The sequence below is a fragment of the Elgaria multicarinata genome, chromosome 22, assembly GCF_023053635.1.
Source record: "Elgaria multicarinata webbii isolate HBS135686 ecotype San Diego chromosome 22, rElgMul1.1.pri, whole genome shotgun sequence".
Classification (NCBI taxonomy): Eukaryota; Metazoa; Chordata; class Lepidosauria; order Squamata; family Anguidae; genus Elgaria; species Elgaria multicarinata.
Genome location: NC_086192.1, coordinates 7,122,259 through 7,137,733, shown reverse-complemented (window position 1 = coordinate 7,137,733; position 15,475 = coordinate 7,122,259). Strand labels below are relative to the sequence as shown.

Here is a 15,475-nt window from a genome sequence, read left to right as displayed (position 1 = left end):
GATTTGGAAGTTGGAGACAGCAGCTAGATGTTTAGAGGGTCACTTTGAGAATGAAGAATGCCAATCAGTTATGTTGCTGCGGATAGAATTCCTTCTCAACCTTCTTTTGCCCCTATGAGCTGGCTATTCCCATAGCAGCAAAAGCATCCATCCCCTTCAAAAAGAAACAAATTTGGGGCTAGCTTCCTCAGCTCATAATTCACCATCTTGCCTATCATTAGTAATGATCCCCTTGGTAGATCTCAGGGACAGGGCCGTCTCAGTGGTGGCTCCACAGTTGTGAAATTCTCTTTTGAAAGTCCAACTTTCCCATTTAGGTAAGGCTTGAAAACATCTTCATTCTGGAAAGATGTGTTCTGCCAGTTTTGACAGCTGTTGTGTATATATCCACAAGGGTAATTATATAATAATTGTCTAGCAGGAAAATTATTTTAGGCATTTACATTATTTGTACCATGCCTGACAATGCGTTCTGGCTTGTTTCTGTTATTATCATGATGAAAATCAATTGTTATTTTTTAAAAAAATACTGCTGTGTATCTGTAATGCTTTATCTGAAGTGTAGCATGGTATTTTATTGTTGTTATAATAGGTCTCTAACGCAAGCAGCTTTGGATAATTGGTACAAAAATATAAATAATATAAAAAAATAAAGCATCACAGAGGTGATATTTATTTATGGTATTTGTCTCATCATCATCAATTCTAGGACACAAACTTAGCCAAGTTATATGGATGAGACTTAAGCTACTCATTACTAACTTAAATCCCATTAATTTCAAAGGGTCTACTCTAAGTAGGATTTTAGCTGGATTCTTCTTTATATATTAATTGGTAGTAAGCCTGGATTTGTCACATAGAGTCCCTGCAGTATTGAGCTACAGCCAATCTCTTTGTGACGATTTGTGCCACTGAGGGAGCTGTGTACCCAAACACTGGTTTCTCTTATCCACACGTTACATTTCACATGTACACGTTAAAAATCCAGGTGCATACACACCTTTTTTAAACCACCATAATACGTGCAACGTCCCTTAACTTTAAAGTCCCAACCAATTTAATTTTTTTTTTACATTTTTTAATTTTACGTCAGATTACTGAGGCGGGTTTTGCGTCGAGATATTTTTTTTTTTGCCTTGTCCTTAATCTTATTGGCCAAACGCTTTACTCGCTATGCATTGTGGGAATATTCCTCCTTGGCGCCAAGCAAGTTTTACGCGTGATGCATTGTGGGCCATCTCTCCCTCTCCCTTCAGCCGGATCCTCTTCGCGTAAACTTTTAACGGTCCCCATCCCTTGAGACTAACGGAGGTGTCCCTCGCACGCCAGACTTATTTTCTATCTCTTTTTTTTTTACCGTTCATTAAAACCTCCGCGTAGCTAGCGGCGGCGGCCGTGGCCGTACCCTCCCTTATCATCGCGCCCCTCGAAGCGACCGGTAGAAAAGTAGACGGCGGGACTATTTTCTCATGGCCCGCGGCTCCTCTGAGGAGAGCCGCGCATGCGCGCTTGGAAGGCGGATGTGGCGAATAGCGGGCGGCGAACGTCTTCCCAGGCGTGCGTTTGAGAGTGAGGCGTGGACGCTTTCCCTCCACGCCGGCCGCGTGACGTCAGGCGGCGCGGGAGGATCCTTGCGCAGGGCAGGTAGGGCCGCGTGAGGCAGGCGCCATTTTGTGGCGGCTGTAGGACTAGAAGCAAGAAGAGGAGGTGCCGCCGCCGCTGCCGCCACCACTGTTACCGCCTTCCCTCACCCGCCTTCCAGCCCGTTCCCTCCTCTCCGTTTTCTCTTCATTTTAATTTTCTTTTTAAAACCCTTTTTAATCCCCCTTTCTTCCCCCTCCTCCCTTTCGGGCTCCTTCCAGCCCTGCTCCTCCTTTTCTCTCCTCACACTCGCCCACCAACAACCGCAGCCATTGCCGACCTTGCCATGTCTGGTGGCGGCGTGATCCGCGGCCCCGCCGGGAACAACGACTGCCGCATCTACGTGGGCAACCTGCCGCCGGACATCCGCACCAAGGACATCGAGGACGTCTTCTACAAGTACGGAGCCATCCGGGACATCGACCTCAAGAACCGCCGCGGGGGGCCGCCGTTCGCCTTCGTCGAGTTCGAGGACCCCAGGTGAGGCCCGGGGCGAGTCACGTTTTGCTCGTGAGGCGGAGGGAGGAAGGGCGGGAGGAGGCATCATTGCAGAATACCCGGAATCCGAGGAGGATGAAGTGTGGTTCGAAGGGCCTCCCACCCACCCAGACCTGCAGATGTGTGGGACTACACGTCCCATCACCTGCATGCTGGCTGGGGCGGATGGGAGTTGTGGTCTAATATGTGTGGAGGGCACCCTGTTGTGAAAGGCTGGAGAGGCCAAGGTTCATAGCCCCACTCAGCAGTCCTCAGCAGACCATAATCGAAGAATATCCAGAACCTGAGTAGTAGAAGTGTAGCATAGTGGTTAGAGAGGCCTTCCCCCCCCCCACATGTGCTGCCATCCTGGATATGTGGGACCGCAAGTCCCATCACCCACATGCTGGCTGGGGCTGATGGGTGTTGTGGTCCAACACATATGGGTGGCGCCCTGTTGTGAAAGGCTAAGGAGGCCAAGCTCATGAGGAGAATGGGGAAGGAGGAGAAATAATTGCAGAATATTCAGAACCTGAATAGTGGTTAGAGAGGGCTCCAATGTGCTGCCCTCCAGATCTGTAGGACTGCAAGTCCCATCACCCGCATGTTGGGCTGGAGCAGATGGGGGTTGTGGTCCAGAGCCTCCAGAAGGCAGCCTCTTCTGAAAGGTTAGGGAGGCCAAGTTTCATATCCCCACTCACCCCTGGAGCTCACTCTGGCAGGGGGCCTCGGACCTGTGGCTGGCTCTTGCCTTGGCCTTCCTTGCAGGCCTGTTGTGAGGCTAAAAGGATTCAATGTCACCTTGTTGACCATGAAGCTCACCCTATGTAGGAGTAGCCTGGCCTGCCTCACAGAGTTGGTAGCTTAAAGTGAAAGAGGGGGAGAGAATCGAGTAGGCGGCCCTGAAAGATTAAGTTAAAGTGTAATAAAAGTTCTTGTGTGTTGCTCAATTTTGTGAATGTTTACTTGGTTTTTAAAAACAGTGTATTGCAAAACCAAAGTAAACATTTGTTAGGATTTCACAGTGCATCCCCCCTTCTTTCCACTTCAGATTATCAATATTAAATAAAAGGAAATGAAATAAGCCTGGTCCTATGAATGTTTGCTTGAAAGTGCATATACTTAGGCTATTCCCTCCAAACTTTTCCAGCCCAGGATTCCCGTTGAACTTCTATTGTGCCTTTCTTGCTTTACTGTCTGCATTTTTCTGGTAATTTAATTATTACAAAAACTTTATAGCCTACAGTCAAAGGCCAGCACACTGATTAATCTTGCTTACTTGCTTCGAAAGGTTGTGCAGGAAGGTGGGGTAGATACTTTTTTAAATAATATAAATGGGCTACAATTTGCTCTGTAGGACCCACATCTATTTATTTTAATCGACTCTCTTCTTGCTTGTGTCTCAAGGGACGGAAGTGCTGCTGTACTGTAACTGGTTGAGTCGAAGAAGGTTTTTTGGCTGAGAGAAGCTGTGCGATTGGAAACTTCCACTTTTAAAGGAGTTGGAAACTTCCACTTTTACTTTTAAAGGAGTTGGAGGGCAGTTCCTCTTTGCCTCTGGTCACCCTCCAGTTTTTTAGAGAGAGAAAAACTGGTATTTTGTGTTTGCTTCTGCTGTAACTGTGTGTCAGGCTTCGGTGTGACCTAGTTACCCCAATACTCAAGTGTGTACAGAAGTCCAGTCTTTAACATTTTTTAAAAATGTGTCTAGTATTCGTCAGCAATCCCAATGCCTTTGAAAGCATTAGCCAGAATCCTGGTATTGGTAAAATACTGCTTAGTTTTTCTTCGCATGCTTACAGGTAAAAAGCTAGATGATTCCTTTTTATGATTGAAAATTTCAGAGAAGGAACCTGGACAATCCCCGAGAGGCAGGCAACTTTCTTATAATTCTCACCTTTTGAGTACTGAGAGATACACATACAATTTTTCTCATACCTGGAATCCATCAACCTCAGGTGTTCATACAAATAATATGAAGCAACCTTATAGCACAATCCCATGTGATTTACTTCTAAGGAAGCGCTAGTGAGAGATAACCACATGCAAAACGAGGTGAAAGAATTCTGAAATGTAGCAGGTCTAAGCATCATTTTTAATGCTCTCCCGCATAAAAAGTTCCATTCATAGAGTAACTAATACACTAAAGAGAAGTTTTAGAGTAATCGCTGCAAGACATTACTTTACTACATACAGTACACACCTGATCTACAGTCTAAGTGATAATACTTCAGAGTTTTCTACATACTATGCAGAACAGTTCAAAGTTCAGTTTACTTCCTTGTAAGTATGCATAGGGTTGCAGATTTAAAAATTCTTTCATTTTTTTTTTTACTGTTTAGACTGTATTAAGATGAAGTATGTGCATATAACTGATTTATATGGAGAGTATTTCTAAATGGAGCTCTCTGGGCGGTTTACAGAAAATAATAATATTTATTTCTTATCCGCCTCTCCTGTTAGGAGCAGTTCTCAGCTCTCTTCTCCCTTCCTGTCCCCAGTGCAAGTAACCATGATCTCTAGTAAACAAAAAATAGGTAAAGTTGTCCTTACTATTTTTTTGTACTTTGTACATCATCTTAGATTCTTTTTTAGAACTAGAAAGATAATTTCTAGCATCCACATTAACAAAGAAAGTAAAAAACAAAGACACCAACTATCTCTTTCAGGAAAATTCTATCCTTAAATATCTAACCAGGATCACAGGGTCTCAAAGTATGTTAATAACTCAAAGGAACAGTTTTTGTTTTACAAAGAAGTAACTGTTCTGGTGAGGATCCCCTGCTTTTTGGGTACATAACTTAACATGCAAGTAAAAAATACTTGCAGTGAACAACCTCAAGCACTTTATTTTGGTCTCACCCAGCCTTTGAATACATTACTGTGTATTTAGCCAGATATCTCTTGTAGAAACAGTGGGACAGATTCCATGCTTGACCTACTGAAGTTGCATTGCTTGTTTCCCCAGTGCTACACCATTCCAACAGTAGTCTTTGTGTTCGGATGAGGGGTTCTGTGTCATAAGATATGTGGAACCACAGTTTGTTTCCCCTCAGTGCCTGCTTTTCCTATTCCCAACACTCCTTCAAACCTTTGATTCCTTTAAATTATATTCTGCCTTTTTGCTAAAAGTAGTACTCAAGGCAATTAACAATAAAATACTGATAAACTGAAGTTATAATTAAAAACATTAAAATTAATCAGATACATCCAATAAAAACACACCAGTAAGAAAACACACACACCACCCACTAGATTAAACCCTACTTCAGCAGCACATCAGCTTAGATGCCAAAAGGTTGTCCAAAAAAGAATGTCCTTGCCAACCAACAGAGATGAACCTTTCCTCTCATGGCAGTTTTTATCCTTCCCCATCATTAGAGTGGAAAAGCCTCGATGGAATAATGACGGTTCGAGAAAATACGTGTTTTTGTAGTGCCATTGAGAGATTCCTGCTTGTCTTGCTTCCATAGACATAAGAGGTGGGGCAGTGAGAGGGTCCTGCCTGGAAGCCCATGCAGGATGTGCGTTCCCGCAGGGACTATGATTCAGTCACCTTTGATCTGGCTTCAGGGTGTTCTTTTCTCCCATTCTTGCAGGGACGCAGAGGATGCAGTGTATGGACGGGATGGATATGATTATGATGGGTACCGTCTACGTGTGGAGTTTCCTCGAAGTGGTCGGGGCACTGGCAGGGGAGGCGGCGGCGGTGGAGGTGGTGGTGCCCCAAGGGGCAGATATGGGCCCCCATCCAGGCGCTCAGAGTACAGAGTGATAGTATCAGGTAAGTTGATTATCCACTTAAGATGAAGCAACTTTGTTTATTTTCAGCTTTGGAAATGGTGGTTTGTCTAGCTAGCAAAAGCATAGAATTGATGGGCTATGCGTGTAAGCTGAACCAAATGTATTCCAAGTCTGCAACTGTGGTCTGGGCAAGCATATTTTGTGAGTAGCATAGAATTTGGCATCCTGAAAATCTTATCTTTCTACTTTAAAGTGTTCGTTTGGTCTTGCTGAAAACACAAAACATGTTGGCAGTAATTCAATGATGCTTCACTGCCCTGTAGAATTCCTACTCTGAAGGAGCTTCTACTGCCTTCCTTACAATCATAAACCTTTGCTGCTCCACTCCTTCCAAAATCCTAAATCTTCTGAAAGCAGAATGCATGTAAAATATAAGAACATATTTTTAATAATTCACTCTAAACATGTATTGTGCTGTTTAGTGTGCTATATGGATTTCTGCTTGAGAGACACACACGCTACTTGTGTTGAGTAGATGAAGTTCTGGAAGGCATCCATATTACCTTACTGGGATGTCCCTGGAAATAACTTCCAACCTGTCTCTTGTTCAGGACTGCCTCCCAGTGGAAGCTGGCAGGATTTAAAGGATCACATGCGTGAAGCAGGTGATGTATGTTATGCTGATGTTTTCCGAGATGGAACTGGTGTCGTGGAGTTTGTACGGAAAGAAGATATGACCTACGCAGTGCGAAAACTGGATAACACTAAGTTTAGATCTCATGAGGTAGGTTTTCCACTTAACGTTTTGACCAGAATTGGATGCGCAGGGTTGCAATTGGATACAATAGGATTGAAGGTAAGGAGATGCAATCTCTCCATTTGCAGCACTAACAAATACAGAAAGTTAGTTGGGTCACCCCATGTTTAAGATGTTGTTCAGGGAGATGTGCTGAGTCTCCTCTTGGTTCTTGTTTATAAAAAAAAGATCTTCAGTCTGTCAGCATGCCTGCAAAGACAGCTCAAAAGCTTAGACCTTTCAATCGAAAGTTGTGTCTATTTGATAGGGAGAAACTGCCTACATCCGTGTTAAAGTTGATGGCCCAAGAAGTCCAAGTTACGGAAGATCTCGTTCTCGCAGCCGTAGTCGTAGCAGAAGCCGTAGCCGAAGCAACAGCAGAAGTCGCAGTTATTCCCCGAGAAGAAGCAGAGGATCTCCACGCTACTCTCCCCGCCACAGCAGATCACGTTCCCGTACATAAATGATCTTTAATGGTGCTCCTTTTTGTAGAACCCCTCCATGTTGTATGCAGTTTTCCTTTACTCCGTACAGTCTTTTTTTAAAGAAAAAAGTAATTCAAGCTGTTTTACTCAAAATTGGCTAAAAGTGTTGAATTGCATTCTTGTATAATATCCCTAGTGAGTATTTGCTCCTTAACATCAACATTCCCTCACGTCTTTCATAAATTGTATTTTAACATGTCCTAGGCAGGGTTCTCTCTAGTTAGTTTGCTTACCCACACTCTTCCAACTGTGGTATCGCTGTATAAAATGTCTTTGTTCAGCTATGGGTTCTACAAGCTGGGGATGTTGCGGGGGGGTTGGGTGTTTAACTTGTCTCTTCTGGGGGAGCTTACATTTTTATCTTGCCTTTTCATGTGTCTTTCTGTAGACATATCTGAAGAGATGGATTAAGAATGCTTTGGATTAAAGGATTGTGGAGCACATGTCAATCATTTTAGGATTGTCAAAAGGAGGATTGAGGAGGATCAGATCAATAATGGAGGCAATGGTATGACTCCAAGTGCTATTGTCACAGATTAAATTGGCAGTATTGACCTTATACTGAGAGATGATCTTAATACACACAACCCTCTCTATTGTTTTAGATAGCTTTAGTCTTCTAACCACCATGATGGCAATTGTGGCTAGATGTACCTGTATGACTCTTCCAGTCCTGGGGGTGGGGTAATACCGAGTGACTGCAGTGAATCAGTTGATTACAGGCGCTACCCAAAAAATGCAGGTTGTTTCAAACCTGCGAGTATAATCTCAATACTGCTAAAATCTGCATGTCCTCTGTGTGGCTGATATAGCAATGCTGTTTCACCTTCTTAAAAGTAATGGAATGAAAGCAGTTATAGTAGCCGGCGGGTGGTGGGGATGACACCTTTGGGGATTCCTTTTTAAGCCCCCCCCCCCTTTCAGAACTGACTCACTGATACTTCAGTTAACTTTGTTACCATCCAGGCTGAGTACAACGAGCCTTTAGTTTAGACATGCAGTAGGTGGATAGCTTTAGCAGCAAGTTTTTGCTACTTCGTAAAACTTTTTTGGAACCACAAAACCTGTAATTTGCCATATAGGAATTGATAGATTGGCATTATCAGTTATCCTGTGTAAATACTAGAATGTTTCCTCCAGATGATTAACATTGCTAAAATCTGAGCTTCACAACTCAAAAGCTTGTTTTGGGGAATTGATAGTTATCGATGCCTATCTTTATTATTCAACGGCAGACATAACTCATCATTCCCCAGAATCCTATTTTTCATTACGGTATCTAACTTTTTGCCTCCTCTTTTTTGGTTTTGCTGGTTATAAAGGTTTGGATTGGAGAGGGCTCACTGGATCCCAATCCTTGGAGCTGGATCATTGGATTCAAATCATAATGTGGATAGGATAGGGAGGATCAATTGCAAGGATTCATGGAGCGGGATCAGATTACCAGGAACATAGGAGTGGATTCCTGCCCCAACCAAACCGCACTCGTGTGGATTTTTATTCAACTCAATTGGCTATTCCAAAGATTTTTTTCCTATTTTTGACGATTGGAGCCCTTAAGATGCACGATGGAGTTGTCATTTTTTGGTAAAAGGAGCAAAGCAAGGACCTGGAGAGGTACGCTGGAGCATTCTCCTTGGAAGGATTCAGCACGAGTAGATGGTAAATGTTAAAGGGGAAAAGGGGGGTTTTGTTTAAAAACGTTAAACCAATAAGTCATTTATCTAAATTTAAAGACACAAAAGAAATTGGAGTCTTAAGATTAAGTAGGTTTTCAATTGGCTATTGCCTTTTTTCTTTTGACAAATAAAATTTTATAAAAAAGTGCATGGTCGTTCTGTTGTATTAAATAATGCCCTCTTACATTGTCTTGTGCCATGATGAATTCAGCTTTTAAGCCCCTCTGTCCTTGGCCTGGGAACTGACGTAAGACTGACTGTGCCCAAGTGGGTACTCCATGGCCCGTTTACTTCCATTGGATCACTGGCAGTAGGCCTATGATGGGAGCAGTCCTGTGAGCCATGAGGAGGGCTGAGAGTGACCCCTCCAGAAGTTGAGCATCCTGGATCCTACATGGTCATGCAGCTGACGTTCACAGTGGGGGGAAACCCTGCTTCTCTAGTGTGGTATAAAGCAGTGTTCAAAGGCTCACACAACCATTGGTGAGTCCAGGTTTTGGATAACAAGGTAAGAGTTTCAGACTTCTGTATGGAGCAAGACTAGTTGACTAAGCTGATGCTTTAGTTTTACATAAATAGTCCTTGGAAAATGTGAATTGCCTATGGACTATTGTAAATTCTGCCTCAGACCTCTGAAATCTGAAAGATTGCACTTTTGGGTTAAAAATCAGTCCAGTGAAAGAAATCTGAAAGAAAAAATGGCGGTACTTGCCCAAGGGCACCCTGTGAACTGTGGTCTCCCAGGTGTTCATACTGCTTCCGTTGAACCTGATAATGGGCTCCATGTTGCTCCTGAGGGAACAAGGCAGTCAATCTTGCTGTCTTATCAGCACATCTTTCAAAAGTACCATGGCTTCCACCCTGACACCAAATCATGGTTGTGGACTGCTGTGCCCACTCTCCATGATAAGCAGTACATCTCTAAGCTCTTGAGACTTCTCATAGGTGAGAAAGGGGGTAAGACAGGAATCCCCACAAGCACACAACTCAAGTTATTGCAGTCCTGCAGCTATAAAAGTTTCCAGTTAGCTGACATGGGAAGTAATTAGCATGGGATGGGAAAGAGAAACAATGTATACCTTTAATGTTAGCTATACAAGTACTGCCTGATGTTTCTGGTAGTCCAGAAGTACTGAGGATGCATATATAGTTGTCTAGTTCAGAATTTCCTGAGTTAGCTGCCATAAAGCTGTGTGACCTAACAAGCATTAAGTGCAAAATTGCATCTGAATGTAGTGGCAGGAACAGTAAATACCATCTCAAAATCCGATGAGTCCACATTGGACCAGTTCACTTGTCATTTTGGCAAATCATGCATGAATTAACCCATGTTTTGCCGGGATATAAACCACATGTGAGCTGTATCCAGTTTGCATAAACAATTTATGAACACAATGTTCTTAGTTTGTTAGTGTGACGTCTGCACCTGGATACTCTGATTGTGTAAGATCTAGAATAAACAGCATTTTGAGAAGGTTATGGTTTATAGGCAGATACATGGGAGTGACACTGAATCTTTTGTATGGTGCTTCACATTGCTGGTCCCTCTTTCCCTTACATTATGTGATCCATTGGAAGTAGTAGCACACTTGGACTGAGTTTAGGTCCTTTCTTGGCCATAAATATCGCTGGGTTTGGTGGCAGTCAATCTCGGACCTTCCTTGCAGGGTTGTTAAGATACAGTGGTAGTGCTGGAAAGTCTCTACATCATAGGTTTAGGATGCTGCTTTTGCAACATGCTTTTGAGAAAATCGTGGGGTTAACTAATGGAAACACATCACAGCTACTGCGGAACTATTTACTGGTTTTAAAATGTCTCACTAAACCCCCCTTCTAGAGTTTTGGCATTACTATAGAGCCTTGAGCTTCTTCAGATGTAGATTGAAAATAGGCTCTTGGATAACCTGCTATATGATAAGACTATATATCAAGGCAAATAAGATACTAATGAGAAAGGCTTTTGTTTATTTAGTAAGCTGAAGCAACACAAGAAATAAGCTCTTCGATGTAGTAAAGTGAAAGCTAAATCTTCATGTCAGGGAAGCAATGTCAGGTCTATAATTAAGTTGTGACTTGCTTTTGTATAAAACACCTGGGTCCTTTGCTTGAGGCAAAGGGTTGTCGGTCTTTTAAGGTTTCGATCTCTAGATCCAGCACCCTGGAGTATGACACTTGCTGCATAATAATGGAAATTGTAGCCTTCAATAATTGGCCCATGCTTAGTGGAAAACAAAGTGATGTGATTAAGTGAGATGTTTTTGTACTTGCATGGGTATGGTGAAGATTCATTAGAACTACTTGTCATGGTTCACTACTAGAGAAGCACTCCTTAGACTGCCCTTTGCTCAACCGCGGCCACTCCAGATGTTTTGGATTTACAACTCCCAGCCTTCCTGTCTGTTGGCCATGCTGACTGGGGCTGATAGGAGTTGACATCCAAAACCTCTGGAGGGAACCAAATTCACAGACTCTGCCCTAGGCTTTGCTGAAAATCCCCCTTCTTTTTTTTTTTACTTCTAATGTAATGCTCCTGAATCTATGTTTAGAGTTGCGATCAGCAACTGGGAACCAAATAGGTCCTCTAAAACGGGTAAGGACTGTATGGCCCTCCAGATGTTGGAATTGAATTCCCATTGGTGCTAGTCAACATCTGGAGGGCCACAGGTTGCCCATCCCTGCTCCAGAGGCTATTGGCTGGCTATAGATTTTAACCCAGAAGAGTGAGAGTGGTGGTCCACATTTTTCCCAAATGGGAATTGTTTAAAACATCCTTCCCAACCTTGTGCCCTCCTGCAACTCCCATCATCCCCAATATGCTCACTAACCCATTTTTGCTGGGGTGGTGGGAATTGTATCCAGTTGGGGAAGGCTTGTTTTAGGAAATACAATGATGCAAAATGGGTTCTAACCAAAGGGAACAGATTTGCAAGTACAACAGCATTTGCACTAGGAAGGGCATGCGTTCTACTGTCACTGTTTTCTTTCCGTCTGCTCCTATGTTGAATAGCTCATTGGTAGAGTCCATATTTTGCATAGAGACGGTCCCAACCTCCAGTCCCCAATAGGGAGCAGGTGATGGGAAAGACAGCTCTTGAGGCCCTGAAGAGCTACTGCCAGTCAGAATTTACTGCACCGAGCTAAATAGACCAGTGATCTGATCTAGAATAAAGCACTTTCTCGAGCTGAGCCCACGCACTGCACGAATTCCACCCAATATGAAACCAATATGTCGGAACCTGTCTTTGTTTAGAGATAGCAGAGATGCCAACTGTTAGTTGTCAAACAGAGCCTTTTTATTTTAAGTAGATGAAAGGGGGATGTTTCAGCTAACATATTTAGGGCAAAATCCTATTTAGACAATAGAAAAAGCCCTACAATTCTTAGCAGTCCTGGCTGGAGGCATGCTGGGAGTTGTAGGACTTTTCTGTCTAAACATGCGTAGGATTATGCCTTTAAAGACCGTTTTAAAAAGGAATAAGATCACCAGTGATCATCCTTTGGGTGATAAACAGGATTGCATTTCTTAAGAGCAGGGCTGCAGAAACTCAGGCCAGGGGTCCCAATCCAGCCCTCTGCAGTGGCTTTTGTGAAGTCTTCCCCCCCCCCCCCCCCGCATGTTCTACAATATTGAAATGGCTCTCAAGTTTCAGATACTGACAGCAAGAGCTTTAAACAAAAATATGCTGGCATTTTGGCCCCACCCCTTTTATCTTAGCCCTTCCTACCACCAAATGCCGCCCCTTGAAAGCTCTGAAATGGAATTCGACCCTTTTGAGTCTTGAGTGAAAGAGATTCTGCAGCCCTGTTTTAAAGCTAGGGGTGTCAGGTTATTTACCATTCCCTGATACCCAGCATCCAAGTCCATAATCACGTATATAACCTTTTGTGTCATAATGTTTGACCTCAAAAGAAGTCCCCACGTTATTTACATAGGTTTTCATTTAACTGTATGTGTTGCAGTGGTCTTCAACGGGTGGGTCTCAACCCAAAAGTGGGTCGCAAGATCAGTCCGGATGGGTCGTGGCAAAGCTGTTGCCGCCATGTTGGGCAATTGTGAGAGTGGGTCCCATGTTGCAGGTTGGGAGACTGAGGTGGGTCTTGGGTCTGGACCAGTTTAATTCCACTGTATTAGAGGACCATAAATTCACTTAAGAGAATCATGACTTTTAACATGTCCATCTCCTGATTTAATCCTAACCAGGCTATTTTTAAAAGGAAGTAAGTTACTGAGAATTAAAAATCTGATTTAAATAATAATTTTTATCCAACTTGACCCATCTCAAAGTTCCCACCTGTAAAATTAATTGTTGATCAGAGACTTAAAGCAAAACTCTGATCTGTTCAATCTCCCTTATCATGATCCTGAGGAAATAAGACCTTTTTATTAAAGAGCAATGTTCTCATTTTGTACCGTCTTAAGTTTAAAAAGTCCAATTCCCCTGCCCAAACCATTTTTCTTTAGTTTCTTTCCTCTAAATGATAAAGACTGTCTGGAATATAATGTGCCACAAGTAGAGAGCAGGTACATTCTAAAGAGGTTTTTTTTAATTATGTGTCCAGCAGCTGGCAACACATCCTTAAGTCTGAAAAAGATACAAACAAATCAAGCCAATGTTGCCGAGGGGAGTGAGAACTCTCCCGGAGGTCAGTAGCAATTTCTAACTGGGGGGAAACAGCCTTTTTGGTCCTAAATTCAGGCATGTTAGTGGAAAGACTAGGAGCAAATTTAACGGGTGCATGCACATCAGTTCACAGACCTGAAACATCACTGGTTTTTAACACACACGCATACATATACTTTAACATAGGAGGCCTTAAGTCTTCAATTTACCCAGGGAAAAGGCAGAAGCTTTTCTGTTGTCGAGAGGCAAGTAGGAAGACAAACAGCCACCAATCTATACTTAATAGATAATATGGGCTCCTTTTAATGTCCATGCAGAGTAGACAAAGCCTTGCTTTATTATTATTATTATTATTATTATTATTTATTTATTTATTTATTTATTTATTTATTTATTTATATAGCACCATCGATGTACATGGTGCTGCACAGACCACACAGTAAACAGCAAGACCCTGCCGCATAGGCTTACAATCTAATAAAGTTGTAGTAAATAATAAGGAGGGAAGAGAATGCAAACAGGCACCGGGTAGGGTGAAGCTAACAGTATAGAGTCAGAACAAACTCAATGTTTAAAAGCTATAGGGAAAAGAAAAGTTTTTAGCTGAGTTTTAAAAGCTGTGATTGACTGTGTAACCGGAGAGCAATTCCCATGTGGATCCTTCCTTTTGCACGTAAACTTAAAAGCAAGTTTCTCTAGTACACAAATTTTAAAGATTAGTTCACTGGAAAGTTCTTTTCTGTGAGCTCTTTTGTCTTCCCTCGCCCTGTACCTCCTGCATAGTCAGTCCTTTTGCTTGGAACTTTTTTGTATTTTTGACCCTGCTGCTAAGTTTTTTCTTAAGCCCCTGCCTTTTCCCAATCTCTGTTCCTTCCGCCCAAGTTTGTGATCTATTGTCCCCTTTGCCCATCACCTGCTTTCTATTTTCTGTTGCAGTGTAGTTGCTAAAGGGCCCTAGCTGAAATGTCCCTTCTACCACGAAGTGACGTGGCTTTCCAAACGCTAGTTCTCGTAGTTGGCGCTTGTAGCCGCACCACAAAGATAAGAAATTACAGGGTGCTATAAGGATAGGAGGACCTGTGATGCTCTAGACTTCATATTGCTGTATTACTACCTTAACGTGTGTGTACACCATCTTACAGAGTTATGGGCAACATACAAGTCCCTGCTCCCAAGGAGCTTACAATCTAAAATAGGAAATGACCGGGAGGGAGAGATGAGGCAGAGGGGGAAATGTAGGCAAATTCCCCATCGTTCTATTGAGTGGTGTGTTTTCCCAGGCTTATTCTTCTGCTGGAATAACTTCCCTCTTTTTGTTGTCCTGCTTTCCAGCTTCCATTTTGAACTCGCCATTTATGTGAAAACTTCCCTATTAGTTTATTTGCTCTTCCGCTGCCATGCAACTCCTACCCCAGCCCCTTTGCTTGCTCTACAACCCGAAGCTCTTCCCTGTGTCACCTGCCATGACCGTTGCAAGGATGTGCATCTATCTCGGGTCCATTATTTTACTTACCTTACAAAGTTCTGCGCCGGATCGGTAACTCCCAATTTCAGAGATTTAGGGGAATTGCATGGGTTAATCTTAAATCATCCAAACTGAACGTTGAAAGCATTAACCTGGATCTAAATGTCTTGTTCTTGTCCAATGGAATTCTTGGCTTTTCTTTATGCCAAATCACAGTTGTGTTTACTTTTGAAACACTTTTAAGTTTCAAGTCTCAGTTGGCCAAGTAGGATAGCTTATGGTTGTTTGTATCCTGGTTTATGCAATTGCAAAGGATTCATGGATCCTGGTCTTAAAGTATGTGAAACTAAACATAGAAGTCGCTGCAGTATCTTGTAGTAAAAGTTTGCAATACATATCTATATCTGACAAAGATCTGGCTATAGTATCAGCAGTAATTATGTGATGTATGTGGGGCTGGGGGTGGTGGAAATGGAACTTGTGAGTTATGACAGTTTGGAGGGGGGAAATGTGGTAATATTGCAGTGGAAAAGTTTTAACAGACTTGTAAAGAAAACTCTGAAACC

At 42.7% G+C, this 15,475-nt stretch overlaps 1 protein-coding gene across 2 annotated transcripts; it reads left to right on the top strand.

Annotated features, from left to right (window-relative positions):
• Positions 1–1,650: 1,650 nt before the first annotated feature.
• On the top strand, positions 1,651–8,970 carry SRSF1 (serine and arginine rich splicing factor 1). Of its 2 annotated transcripts, none has more exons than XM_063146672.1 (4): positions 1,651–2,121; positions 5,718–5,902; positions 6,474–6,646; positions 7,532–8,970. In XM_063146672.1, exons 1-4 carry the CDS (start codon positions 1,928–1,930, stop codon positions 7,568–7,570), a joined length of 591 nt encoding a protein of 196 aa, XP_063002742.1. In that variant the 5' UTR covers positions 1,651–1,927; the 3' UTR covers positions 7,571–8,970. The 2 variants fall into 2 exon arrangements, with proteins under 2 accessions (XP_063002742.1, XP_063002739.1); XM_063146669.1 differs by having other exon boundaries at positions 1,655–2,121; positions 6,927–8,970.
• Positions 8,971–15,475: the final 6,505 nt, after the last annotated feature.